Source organism: Herpailurus yagouaroundi, unplaced genomic scaffold, assembly GCF_014898765.1.
Source record: "Herpailurus yagouaroundi ecotype Mexico unplaced genomic scaffold, PumYag 28, whole genome shotgun sequence".
Lineage (NCBI taxonomy): Eukaryota > Metazoa > Chordata > Mammalia > Carnivora > Felidae > Herpailurus > Herpailurus yagouaroundi.
The window spans coordinates 76237770-76251799 of record NW_024412376.1 but is presented as its reverse complement, the minus strand read 5'-3'; the positions used below and the strand labels follow the sequence as shown (position 1 = coordinate 76251799).

At 41.3% G+C, this 14030-nt stretch overlaps 1 protein-coding gene across 18 annotated transcripts in view; it reads right to left on the bottom strand.

The window, feature by feature from the left end:
- COL25A1 (collagen type XXV alpha 1 chain) overlaps positions 1–4813 on the bottom strand; it is a 470156-nt gene extending 465343 nt beyond the window's left edge. For 11 of the 18 annotated variants that reach the window (XM_040476438.1, XM_040476475.1, XM_040476427.1 and 8 more), the window contains exons 1-2: positions 3805–4811; positions 2643–2712 (exon numbers count right to left, since the gene is read on the bottom strand). In XM_040476438.1, coding sequence (XP_040332372.1) covers positions 2643–2712; positions 3805–4092 — 358 coding nt within the window. In that variant the 5' untranslated portion in view covers positions 4093–4811. Of the gene's footprint in view, positions 1–2642; positions 2713–3804 lie in introns of all 18 variants that reach the window. The other 7 variants (XM_040476443.1, XM_040476447.1, XM_040476442.1 and 4 more) reach the window with 3 other exon arrangements.
- Between the last annotated feature and the right edge of the window lie 9217 nt (positions 4814–14030).

Here is a 14030-nt window from a genome sequence, read left to right as displayed (position 1 = left end):
ATTCATTCTCTATTGCTTATTAGACTTTGTGCTTTTGATTTTGTCAGATGTGGGCATGAATCGTGACTCTGCCTTTACTATGCTAAGTTAGTCACCTTCTCTGTGTCCAGTTTCTTCATCTGTAAATATGAGATTAGTAGCACTTAACTCCCAAGGTTGTTGGGAAGATTTAAATAAGAGTGCTTCCCCTACAATTACAAACCATTCAATAATAGTCTTTCCCATCCCTTTTCCACAAAAGTTCTTTCCTGTGTTAAAAAAAAAAAAAAATCTATAAATTCTACGACTTCCTTGTAGCCTACCTGGATAAACTTCACTGGGACTGAGTTCTATCAAAAGCAATTAAAGTGAACACAAACAACAGGGCATTGGCCCTTTGCTATCAGTCCTTGGCTCTGTGACGGAAACTGTCAACAAGAGTGTCAACTTCAAGGGGTGGGCATGTGTCCACAGGAACTGAGCTGAGGTCACAGACTTGTCTCACTCTGCCCTACAAACAGATGTCTGGGTGACAACTCTTAGTCACCGCAAACCAGGGTTAAAGCCAAACCAGGTGGGAAGCTCCATATCTCCTTTCTAATCCTCCGGGCCAGGCCACTCATTCCCTAAGACAATACCTCACTAACCATAATTCAAAATAACTTGTTTCCTCCCAGGACACTATGTTCAAAATAATGCCTTTATTTTGATGATGTCTGATTATTCTGCAAACTAAAAAAATACTATAGCATTTCTATAATAGTGATTTGTCAGCAAGAAACATGTTTGATTCCGTGTCTTAGATTGTACACCTTCAAATGTCTACCTCTTCATTACATCTGGTGAAAACTGATGTAATGTGGAGCTCTAGTGGTGGCAAGAAAGTAAAGCAGCCATTAGTGAGAACCAACAAAAGGCCAAGGAAATCACCAATTCATCATTTATTTGTGTGTTCTTAGGGTAAAATCACCATTTATTATGAAGTTAATATGTTAAGAAGAAAACGTTTCAAAACGATGTTCCAAGATAATATAAGGTGCCCTCTAAATGTAATGGCTTTCCTCCAGATTACAAATTAGACCTCAATAACTAACTTGCATCAAACATCAAGAAGCAGATTTAACTACAAAAAGCAACTCAGTGCTGCGGTTGTCGCTTTTCTAAAGTTTACCAAGTTCACTAAGAATCCTATTAATTAAACAGGTTTGTTTTTCACACAGCTAACAAGAATACTACATACAGAAAATGCAGAGTCTAAGTGGTATGATCAGTGAAGTCCTGTACCAACTGTCTTGGGAATTTAAATAATCCCTACAGGCTGATGAGGTTGTTGGAAGTTAATTCCTGCACTAGAAAAGTGCCTTCCTTGAATTTCTGACTTCTGAGGTCTTTCCCAACTGAAAAAAAACCAAGAATGAAATCTCCAATGTCGAACATTAACTCTTTGTTTTCTTGTTATCTAATGTGTATATCTTCTCAATTGAAACAAACAAACCAACCAGCTCGGTTATGGTCAACAATGCAGCAGAACATAAATGGTAAAATTTTCATGATGTACAACCAGGAGCTAACATTTGAAACTTCTAACCATGGTGCCCGGTTTAGTTGTGTCAAAGCACGTTCTCGTGAGAAAAAAAAAAATCCAGAATATGAAAAAACACAGGAACTAGCCTTTCTGAATATCAGTATCATCTAAAGTATCATGTTCCTGAAAATTAAAGAAAAGGTAACAGACTCATTTTTCTATAGTGATGATGAAAAAAATGAAAACGCTTGTAAATGCATTAACAACATTTATCTGAAATAAAAATCTCAAAACTTATGGGAGCTTTTCATGGCTTATATCAGCTGAATCCGCTAGAGGTTTTCCAGTAGGCAAATTCCAATGCCTCCCAAACTGTTAGACCCATAGATGACTGACTACCAAGCCTCAGAGATCTGTGAATGAAGATTTAATGATTACATAGGAGTTTCTATTCACTGATGTCTCTCTTCTCCATCCTTCTATTAATATGCTGTCATTAAAACAGTTCCCTAAAGCTACACAGAAAAATGAAAAGACAGAACAGCCTTTTCTGAGAAGTCATCAAGATTGCAATAGTTCATAATAAGAAGCTCAAGATAAAGAAGTTTATTTTCTTTCAGTCCTCATCATTAGCTGTAGGATAGGAGAGAGAACCTTTTTGATAGAAAAGAATAAAAGCAGGTGAGGAGGTTAGGGTAATTTACTAACATAACCGTATGTCAAAGGGAACAAATGGAGATCTGTACTAATGCAGTATGAGCCACCAGGGAATTCAGAATCTAACGTGTTCTGCAGTCCTTTTCACCACAGACATTAAAACTGAATAAAAAGGAAGAATATTTTTCAAATCCGTGAATCTAAAAACTTAGTCTTTGTATGCCATCTTGCTTGTATTTTTCTTGGTGATTATCTTTATCTCCTTTGCTTTCCCCTAACAGGCCTTGGTATGCTGCTTAAAATAATATTTGGGGCTTTATTTGCCATTCTTTTGACTGAGACATGTTGATTTTATTAAAGTAAGTTGGGCCTGCATTCTTTCTTTACTATTATTACAGGTAGACTTGACAGATACAGGACTTTTGTTTTAAAAATACTCTGCTATGGAGGAAACCTTGTTAAAAAATAAGTTCCATTTTACCTGCTGGGCAGTTGCACTCTGAAGGTGCTTCTCTGGCGATTCTTATTTTAGCCATATGTTCATAGGATCTCTGTAGGAAAAGAAGAGGTATTGTCATCAGTAGCATTGTAGAGAAACAGATTCTTTAGGAAGTCTCTGGCCATATGCTTGATTTGCCAGCATTTGATAGCCTGCATAACTAACATTTACATATGTACTTGGACTTTAGTCAAAAGGTAACAGTACCCAAGCCCTAAAAAAAGAAATGACTTCTGACACCGTGTCAAGACTGCTGGACTTGTACAACATCTTTCTCCATTCTTCAACTACCACCACCCTCCACTTTCTCCCTCAGCTCAAGCACATGCAGTCAATGCCAAAACCTGGCTTTACCATGCTGGAGTTTTAGGTAACCTATGGGTTTTAAAACACCCAATATTGTGTACATGAAGGTCAACTGTTTATCACGTCATGCTGCAACTACTGCCACACAGCCTCTCTGTCGGAAGAGCAAGTTCCAGAAAACCCCCTAACTCTAGTCTAATGCCACCCCTGGTTTGATAAACGTAACCTAGATTCCTTTCAACTCGCAACTGCAATGGCGCTGCATACATAAACACCCCTGCCACTGCATCCTTTATAAAAAAAAAAAAATAAGCTACATTTTTTTCTTTTCAAACATTAAATATGAAAACATTTAATGTGTGAAATGATCGATTTAAAATCACATATAGGTTTACTTCATTTTTAAGAGCGATTACCATTTGTGTATTAATAACACCTATGGCACGAACCTTTTTATAATATATGAAGGACCTAACAGATGTTAGCTTTGCAAGGAATATTCTCCAAAAAATTGGAAAAGATTAGTATGTCACTCTAGAAAACTAAAAAGAGATAAAATGCCACGCTGCCTTTCTGGCCACCCTTCCCTCTTTCAGTCTTCCATATATGTTTAGCATGCAAACATTAAGAGTGAGGGAAGATGATAGAGACAGAGAGTGTGATATCAAAGGATGTGCATATACAAATAATAGGCTACAGTGAGCATAAATGGTCGCCTAGCGTATGCACACCCAGCCACACCAAGTATGCATACAGTAAGGGTACAGGCTGATCGTGTACACAGAATCACGCCTGTGCAAGACATTATCCACGTGCAAAACACCCCAGCCTTTCACACCTGAGCCAGAAGTTGCTCCACTTTCTCTTGCACCACTGCTTTGAGCTGATCCAGGCGATCAGGGAGCAGATGAATGGAAGGGTCCCCTTTTGCGGATTCGAGAGCAGCGATCCTCGCCTGGAGGTCGTTGGTTTTCACCCCAAGGTACAGACAAGACATCAGGGCCACCACTGAGAGAAGGGCCGCCAGGGAGGTGCACGGCGGCACGGTCCAGGCACAACGCTGCCTCGGGTCCTCGGAGCCTGGCTCCCGGCCCCCACCTTTCCCCGCATGCTTCTTCACCAGCATCGTGGAGGGATCAGCTGCCTCGGCTTCGCCTCCCACTCTCTATCACTTCCAAGAATCTTGAAAGGAAAGAAAAAGGACGATTCCTCCAAAAGTTCAGTCTGGGTGGCTGCACAACTAGTTGGCGGAGATCGAGTCGGGGCACGGAGATGGAGCTCCGCTTTCCTCAGCGCCGAGACCAGCGGTCGTGGACCATCCTCTCCGCTCTCTTCTCTCCCCCCAGCTGGGAGTGAAAAGCACCCTCAGTCTGGGGACTGGTGGCAAAAAAGGTTAAAACCGGAATGAAACCCACCCGGATGGCCCTCCTAGCCCCTCAGAGGACGAACACCTCAGAAAGGGTCCTCGACAGCGCCCGCCCAGGCTCCAAGGGGACTGCGCGAGAGGCACAGCGAGGGGCCGCCGCTCGCCCTCGCCACCGAGCACCCGACCTGTTGCGTCTCTGTTAGTTTGCCTTATTTCTGCCTATTCAGTGTTTTTCCGCACGCCGACCTGTTTCCTACCTACATTCAGTTCCAGGCAGAAAGGCTGAGAGAAACCGCGAGAGCGCAGCGCAAAAGGGGTGGCTAAGGGGGAAAGGAGACAGGAAAACGAAATAACCCAAAGAGCAAATTCGAGGGGCGAGGCTGAAGTCGCGGCTGCACGAAGTATCTCCGCAGCCTCGCGGGTGCGAGCCTTATATACCCTTCGGGATGCTCGTGTGTGAGTGTGTGCGTGTGTGTGCGCGCGCGCTCCGAGCACGACGTCCCTCCCCCGACCCCCTCCCGGCGCCCGGCCTCCAGCCCCGGGCTCCCGCAGCATTGCGCCCCCTTCCAAAGCCCAGGCAGAAGCCCGCCTTATTAGCATAATGTATTCACCTTCGCCCAGCCGGCGGGCTCCGCCGGAGACCCTCCAAGGGGGCGGAGAGCTCGGAGGGAGCTGAGCGGGAGGTCTGTATTAGCATAACACATGCAAATAGCGGAAGCGGCCACCGTGATTGGAGGGGAGCCTGGCGACCCCTCCCCCTCCACGGAGTAACTTCAGCGTCCCCTAAGGCCGCATCTCCCGCCTGGGCCAGGGGCCGGAGCGGGGTCTACGTGGGGAAGGCGGCAACTTTGGCTTATCCTGACTCGGCTCAGCGCCCCGTCTTTATCCGTGTTAAATATGGAGAAATGGCCTCCAGGAGGGAAGAAGTGAAGCAGAAAGCTCTAGCTCTCCATCCAGATCCTCGCTCAAAAGCAGTGGCCGGAGCTATTGCGAGTTCGCTCCTGTGCAACCTTTCCCCCGCCTCCCTCGCTTTCCCACATGCCCAGAGGCGGAGTGTCTGACTGAGGTAAATGTCCCCACTTCCCTTCTCTTCCCACGGCCACGCTGCTGTCTCCGACAGGGGGAAGTTTTCTTTCCCCTCCCCCAGTTTCCTTCTGTCTTGATGGGGCTGGGTCTCCTCCCCGCTCGGTGCTCCTAGTCTGTACTAGGGTGCTAATGCGTTTTCCTGATTCCCCGTTTTGTGGGATTGTAAGAGGGAGCGTGGAAGTACATACAGTTCTCAGGATTTAGGAAAGGACTGAAGAATGAGGTCAATTTTTCCTCTTACCTGACTCTCCTCCCTCTGGATCAAATTACAAGTTCTCTAATGGGATTTTTGAAAGTAGGTAATAAGTAGCATTTTACATCTAATTGACTGGGGGGGGGGGGGAAACCCACCTTTTACTCCAAAAAGTCCCTATCTCCTCCTCCCCATGGGAAATACCATATATTTTTCTTATCCTTCTTAATCAAGCTGATATCAGGTCGATGCTCATTAATGTAAAAACCAAGGAAATACTGCACTGAGCTGATCTTTCACAAATGTAAAGAATGTTGCCAAGGTAGAATGCAGGGTAAAGATGTTTCAACATCATTTGATGGCAGATACAGGAATGAAAAAAGTAGGGGATGCAACAGACACAACATAGGAGGAAAACAGTGAATTGTGCTGTAAAATCAAACCATAATTCCTTACATTCGTATCACAGAGTAGTTCTCAAAGGGTGGTCCCACATGGGCAACATCTTCAACTGAGAGTTTATGAAAATTTCAAATTCAGGGACCCCTCCCTGCATCTACTAACTCAGAAACGACTACTACTAATGAATCAGAAACACAAATCTGTCTTGTAAGGAGCCCTCCTAGTGATTTTGTTACAAACTTAAGTTTGAGAACCACTGGAGTAACACTTTACAAAATTTTTTTAAGTAAATTTTTTCATTTGGAACTCATAACCCTCTGATGCCAGTAAGGAATTATTGGCCCCATTTTATATGTAAGGAAACAATTTTCAAGTTATACGTTGTCGTGATGAAACGTGTTTCCAAGTAATGGCACCCAAGGAATAGGTACAAATTTGTTTAACATGTCAAGTCTTTCTGATTTTCCAGTTACCTCTCTAAACCATTCCTTAGTCTCCTTTGCAGGCATTTCCTTCTGCCTGTTCTCTAAATGTTGGTGCTTCTTAGATCTTTATCTTATACCATCTTCTAACTCTGTATACAATCTCCAATACTGCTCTCAATTACCATCCATAAACTGAAAAGTAATAACTATATTTGCAAGCCCAAACCTCTCTCCCAAGCCTCAGACCCATAAAGCTAACTGCATGTTTGTTAATTCCACTTGGATGTCTCACAAGCAATTCAACTTAATCTGCATCCTACCTCCGAACCCTACGAACCCTACGTTTTTCTTAGTTTTCCATTTCAGTAAATGGAGCTGCCATCCATCCAGTGTCCCCAAGCCAAAATACCACTAAATAACCCTTGATTTCTGCCTTGCCCCTACCTCAATTCCTTCAATACTTTCTATTGTCCTTAGGGTGGAAATAATATGCGTTACCAATAACCACCTGGTGTCTGTTATCTCACCTTCCTCATTGCTCATCTTCCCCCTCACATTCTCTATGCCAATTCCTCTAATGAAAGTATGGAGACAGAGAATGAAGAACTTTCTTTAGAGTAAGGCACCACTCTTTTGAAATTTCAGTAGAAAGGCCATTTTCTGTGTTGACCAATGTTGTCGGTAGGTCACATAATTCAGATGATGAAGTATTCTTATATCATGCTTTATGGAATTTGGCCATGAGAAGGTACATTAACAATTCTCCCAAGCTCTCAGAACTGTTAGATCTCAGTAGAGAGATAATCAAGTTGGTATTTTGTGGATTTGGGATCTTTAGCCAGAGGATTAGTCTTGCTTTATTTCTTTGGTGGGCACAATACCCCAGAAATGTACCAGTCATTTGCCCTTAATATTTCAAAACCCAGCAGATTCTCTGCATCAATATCAGAGAATACATAGATCAAGAAAGCTCCAGTGATCTAAACCCATATTGTTCTGTAAATTCATCAGAGTAGAGGTGTCGTTTTGGTTCCTATGTGGAAAAAGATTCAAAAAAGTAAAAATAGCACTAAAAATGGTACAGTCCATCTGACTCCAATTTACCTAAGACTGATATCAGTAGTAAGAAAAAGTAAGCAGCTGGTTGCACAATAGGTATGTGATTGAAAGATTAATGGACCCCTAAAGATGTCCACATTCTATTCCTGAAAATCTGTAAATGAGGAATGTCTGGATTTGCAGATGTGATCAGGTTAAGAATCTTGGGGAGATTTTCTTCTACCATGTGTAGCCCCAGTGTAACTACAGTGTAACCCACAAGTGTCCTTATAAAAGAGAGACAGAGTTTAAGCACAAGGGTTCTTATAAGAGGTGACTCCAGTGTAGCCACAAGTGTCCTAATCAGAGAGAGACAAAGTCTCATAGTGAGAGGAAATGTGATTGCAGAAGTACAGGCCAGGGTGATATGAATACTAGCTTTGAAGATGGAAGCAAAAGAATATGGACTGTCCCTAGAAGCTGAAAAAGTCAAGGATCGAATTCTCCCCTAGAGCCTCCAGAAAATGCAGCCTACTAACCCCTTGATTTTAGAACTTCTGACCATCACAACTATAATTAATACGTTTGTATTGTTCAATACCCTGAGTTTCAGGTAATTTATTACAACAATAGGATGCTTATAGAATCTCAGGCCCCTCAAAAAATCAGTCTTCATCTGCTACAGCATCATAAGCACTGTCATAACCACCATATTTCCCTATAACTCAAGCAGGCCCTGTAATAACAATCTCTGTCAGTCAAATATTTGTGTATTTCTGTTTTACTGACATGCCCACTGGGAAAGAATTGGAGATATATGCCTTTTCCCATGACATGTAAAATTAGGATGCCCTCTATTGAAGCATAGAAAACTGAGTAAAGTATGTTCTATTTCTTTGATGTGTCCCATTGGTGCAACTCAAAAACAATAAACGAGTCAAATTGTACAGCTGCTCTATCTCTCCTCCCGACTAACGTTAGCCTAGCCAGGACCATGACCCAGGACTCGACATTACTGCTAGCACTACTGTTACCAATCTCCAGGCCCCTGAAGGAAAGAAACAAACAGACTTCTGACAACGAAACATGGCAGGAAGTTGAAGTGAGAAAGAAGGTGACCAGGAGAAAAACAAAATAAAGAAAAAAAATTAAGAAGATAGAAGAAAAGAGCTTTCTAAGTAGGTAGAAGTGTTGATTTTTTTTTTTTTTTTTTTTTTAGAAAATGCATAATCACGGGCGCCTGGGTGGCGCAGTCGGTTAAGCATCCGACTTCAGCCAGGTCACGATCTCACGGTCCGTGAGTTCGAGCCCCGCGTCGGGCTCTGGGCTAATGGCTCAGAGCCTGGAGCCTGTTTCCGATTCTGTGTCTCCCTCTCTCTCTGCCCCTCCCCCGTTCATGCTCTGTCTCTCTCTGTCCCAAAAATAAATAAACGTTGAAAAAAATAATAATAAAAATTAAAAAAAAAAAAAAGAAAATGCATAATCTGCTCCTATTGGCCTCTAAGAGGCTGATCAGTAGAGGATATATGAGATGGAGGTGAACTAATACATACTCAAAAGTTTGATGTCTTGTGTGTACTTAGATTCTCTGAGCAAAATAAATAGCTGGAATAATCATGTTATGCTGGTGTGAGATATTAATTACATGACAGAAAAATATTTCACTTGATTAGAAAATATCTTTTAGCACCACTCATTTTTTTTTTCAACGTTTATTTATTTTTGGGACAGAGAGAGACAGAGCATGAACGGGCGAGGGGCAGAGAGAGAGGGAGACACAGAATCGGAAACAGGCTCCAGGCTCTGAGCCATCAGCCCAGAGCCCGACGCGGGGCTCGAACTCACGGACCGCGAGATCGTGACCTGGCTGAAGTCGGTTGCTTAACCGACTGCGCCACCCAGGCGCCCCAGCACCACTCATTTTTAAGGTTAATTGGGTTCCTAAAACCTCAATTTTACCCAAAGTTCACCACCACAGTTCTCCAACAGAAGTAAATGTATGAGGGGATCTGTGGCCGTCACCGCACACCCACAACCACCCGCTGTGTACCTTAATAAAGAAAATGGGAGCATAAATCGTGTGTTGTACTGAACATGCTATTTCATAAACTTCAGATGAGAACATGCTCTCAGAGAAACATCTTTTAAGAAGACAAAGTTTCCCAAATAGAATGGAGTAGGCAGTGAAGTGAATTTAAAAGATGCAGTTCTCCCACAGCCAGGCATATTTCAATAAATCACAAACAAATTATAAGTATCTTTAGGAGCAGAAGAGCCGAAAAGTAGGGTTTGGCTCTCAGTGACAGGCTGAAAAATTCCCTTTCAGACAGATCAGGGAACTGATCCCATTTACACAAGCCTGGTTAAGCAAGGGGTTTACGACGGGTATGAATCCAGTAATCTAGATAATACAGTTCCTTCACAATCCCATTCCTGTCTGCAGAGTCAGTTTTGTTTGTTGTTTTGTTTTTGTTTTGTTTCATTTGGAGGGAGGAGAGGAACTTTTTTTCAAACCTTAAACAACAAGATAATGACCCCACCTAATAGATTTCCCCCAAAATTTGCTGATTTAATTGCTAATTCTATCAAAAGCAACTTTTCAGTGAATTTACCAAATCGACATTTTGTTGCAATGCTGTGTGGATAGAACATGTTGGTAGCATTGATTCAGATCATGGTTACAAGTACAGATTCTAAGGCCAGACTGCCTGGTTCATAACCCACCTCTGCCATTGAATAGTTGTGTGACTGTGGATAAATTACTTACACTTCTCTGTGCCTCAGTTTTCTCACCTACAAAATACATATAGTAATACTTACTCTTTTGCAGTGAGTAAATGGGATGATATGTGTAAAGCATTGCAATGCCTAATATTTTTTTTTAATTTTTTTTTTAACGTTTATTTTTGAGACCGAGAGAGACAGAGCATGAACAGGGGAGGCGCAGAGAGAGAGGGAGACACAGAATCTGAAACAGGCTCCAGGCTCTGAGCTGTCAGCACAGAGCCCGATGCAGGGCTCGAACTCACGGACCGTGAGATCATGACCTGAGCCGAAGTCAGACGCTTAACCGACCAAGCCACCCAGGCGCCCCTGCAATGCCTAATATTAAGTGCAATATAAATTTTACCTCTTATTGGTGCTATTAGTGTTATTACTTTAAAAATTTCCATCCAGGGGCGCCTGGGTGGCGCAGTCGGTTAAGCTTCCAACTTCAGCCAGGTCACGATCTCGCGGTCCGTGAGTTCGAGCCCCGCATCAGGCTCTGGGCTGATGGCTCAGAGCCTGGAGCCTGTTTCTGATTCTGTGTCTCCCTCTCTCTCTGCCCCTCCCCCGTTCATGCTCTGTCTCTCTCTGTCCCAAAAATAAATAAACGTTGAAAAAAAAATTTTTAAGAAAAAAAAAGTTTCCATCCAGGTGTGCCTGGATGGCTCATTCAGTTAAGCATCCGACTCTTTGATTTTAGCTCAGGTCATGATCCTGGAGTCGTGGGATGGAGCCCACCTCAGCCTCCACACTGGGTGTGGAAGCTACTTAAGATTCTCTCTCTGTCTCCCTCTGCACCTCTCCTGCTCTCACTCTCACTCTCTCTCTCTCTCAAAAAATAAAAAAATGAAAGTGTCAATCTACTGATCCATAGACACTGTAGGGCAAGAAAATGTATATTTTTATACTGTGGGGCACCTGTATATCCTAATCATGATTTCAGCCCTATCTCAGTTTACAAGAATAGAATAGCATTAGGGCAAACTTTCAGCTATAGGATGATTTGAAAAATTCCCTACTCCAGGCAATCATTGATGTGTTTTGTGTAATTTTAGAATAGTTGTACATGTTCTAGAACATCATATAAATGGAAGCATATGATAGTATTCTTCTATGTCTGACTTCTTTGTTCAACATATTGTTTTTGAGATTTATCTATAGAACTGTATATAATGCTGTTTTGTTTATTTTTATTGTACAGTAATATTCCATTTTTTTCAACAACTGCTTTAGGTATTCACTTGTTGGTGACCATTTGAATTGTTTCCAGTTTTTGCATATGAAGGAGGCTTCTATGAATATTCATGTCAAGTTTTTTCTCTTGTATATTTCAAGAACAACACAGAATTTATTTTCTCATTTAAAGATGGCTAATATAGTCGTTATGAAGAACAAAAGGACTTAGATCTATCAGATACCAAAATATCTATGAAGGTATGATAATCAATAGTTTAGTATTACTGCAGAGACAGAAATTAAACCAAAGAAATAGAATAGAGACCAGAAGCAAACCCACATATAGGCATTAATATGGGAATCTAATATGGGAAAAGCAATGACACTGAAGAGCAGTGATGAAAAGATGGATTTTTCAAACAATTATGCTAGGACAATTGTATATTGGCACAGAAAAAAAAATGAAATCGAACCTTTCCTTCACAGAACAAATAAAAGTCAAAGGGAGATGGCTTAGAAACCTAAATATAAAAAGTAGTAATATAAAACATTTAGAAGTTAATATAGGAGAATATCTTCATGACCTTAGATTAAGGCAAGGTTTAAATAAAACATAGAAAGCACTAGCCACAGAGTAAATGATGGATAAATTGGGATACATTAAATGAAGAACTTTCATTTACCAAAAAAGAAAAAATAATCTTCAAAGGAGTGAAAAGGCAAGCCAAAGAATAGGAAAAGATATTTGCAAAATATAGAATTGAAAAAGGCTTATGAACTAGAGTATATAAGAACTCCTACAAATCCATGAGAAATATCCAGACAGCTCAAGGGAAAAGTGAGCAAAAGCATAAATAAGCACTTTTACACACACACATACACACACACACACACACACACACACACACACACTTACAAATAACCAATAAACATTTTTTAATTCTATTTTAGAGAGAGTATAAGCTGGGGAGAGGACCAAAGGGAAAGAGAGGGAGAGAGAAAGAGAGAATGTTAAGCAGACTCCACACTCAGCACAGAGCCTGACACAGAGCTCCATGCAAGGCTCCACGAGGGGCTCCATCCCAAGACCCTGGGATCATGATCTGAGCTGATATCAAGAGTCGGATGCTCAACCGACTGAGCCACCCAGGCGCCCCTACCAATAAACGTTTTCAAATGGTATTCAATCTCATAAATAGAAAAATGCAGGTTGAAACCAGCATGTTATACTACAACTCACCTATCAGAATGGTCAAATGAAAGACACAGACAGTAACAAACGTTATAAATGTAGAGCAACTGGAACTCTCACACACTGCTGATTGGAATGGAAATTTGCAGGAAGTGTCATTGGAAACTATGAGGAAACAGATTCTCGTATGTAGTGGCAGACATTGCAATATTATTGCCTATGGTAATGTGGAAAGTAGAAAAATGTTCTTAACAAAGTGTGTGACGTAGCCAAGAAGATTCCATTCAGAACACTGATGGTTCCAACAGATTTCTTCTTACTGTGTGTAGTAAAATATAAAAGGAGATAGATAAGCTAAAGGAATGACTTATAAACAAAAAGAAGTCTGGAATTGTCAGAACTGAAAAATTTTCCATCCTCTCCAGATGACAATTGACACTAAGAAGAAGAAATGACTTTTGGACAAGATCAAATCCAGAAACTCTCTAAAAAAAAAAAAAACCAGAAAAGCTGAGTATACTATCTTTTGTTAGGATCTCAGAGTATTACCTCAGAGAACTGTTTAATCAAGCAATATAACATATACAAAGTTTGAGGATGCTATCCTCAGTGGTCTCAGTATAAACCCAAAGTAGAATATGATCTATTTCAGTGGAATGAAACCTGATAATATTTATAAGAGACAAACAAACCTTTAAAGAAAATTATACTGGCAAAAACATGAGCATGAACTGAAAGAAGAGACAGTACAAAAAGAGAAGAGACCTTTAGACTCTAAAAATCTCTATAGGCAAGAAGCAGGCTAAGAAAACTGTGGAGCTAGAAATACAAGATGTATTTCATGGTAAAGAAAAAATAACTTAGGAGCACTTGGGTGATTCAGTTGGCTAAGCATCAAACTCTTGATTTTGGCTCAGGTCATGAGCTCAGGGTTCCTGAGATCAAGCCCCGCATCAGCCAGCATCTGCACTGACAATGCAGAGCCTGCTTGGAATTCTCTCTTTCTCCTCTTTCTCTGCCTCTCCCTATGCTGGTGTGCTATCTCTCAAAATAAATAAATAAACATAAAAAAAAAAAAAGAAAAAGAAAAAAGAACTTAGAGCACAGAACCAAAGGGCCAAAAGGCAGAGCCAAAAGTTATGGAGAATCATTCCCTTGAAGGAATCATCCTCAACCCTAATCAAAGAAATTCCAACATGTGCCCAGCTGAATTTCAGATGCTCTGTGAACCAGTGGTTCCTGGTGATGTTTTTTTCACACTTTTAATTAAACAGGGATGACTAGCACAGTTATTCTATACCTGTCCCACTATCATATGTTGAGTAGATATGGAGCAGATAACTTGTTTCTTTAGTTCACAGGTCTCCATTTGGAAAGTAACTGTACTTAAAGAGAGGAACTTGAGGTTCCTAATGAAGGA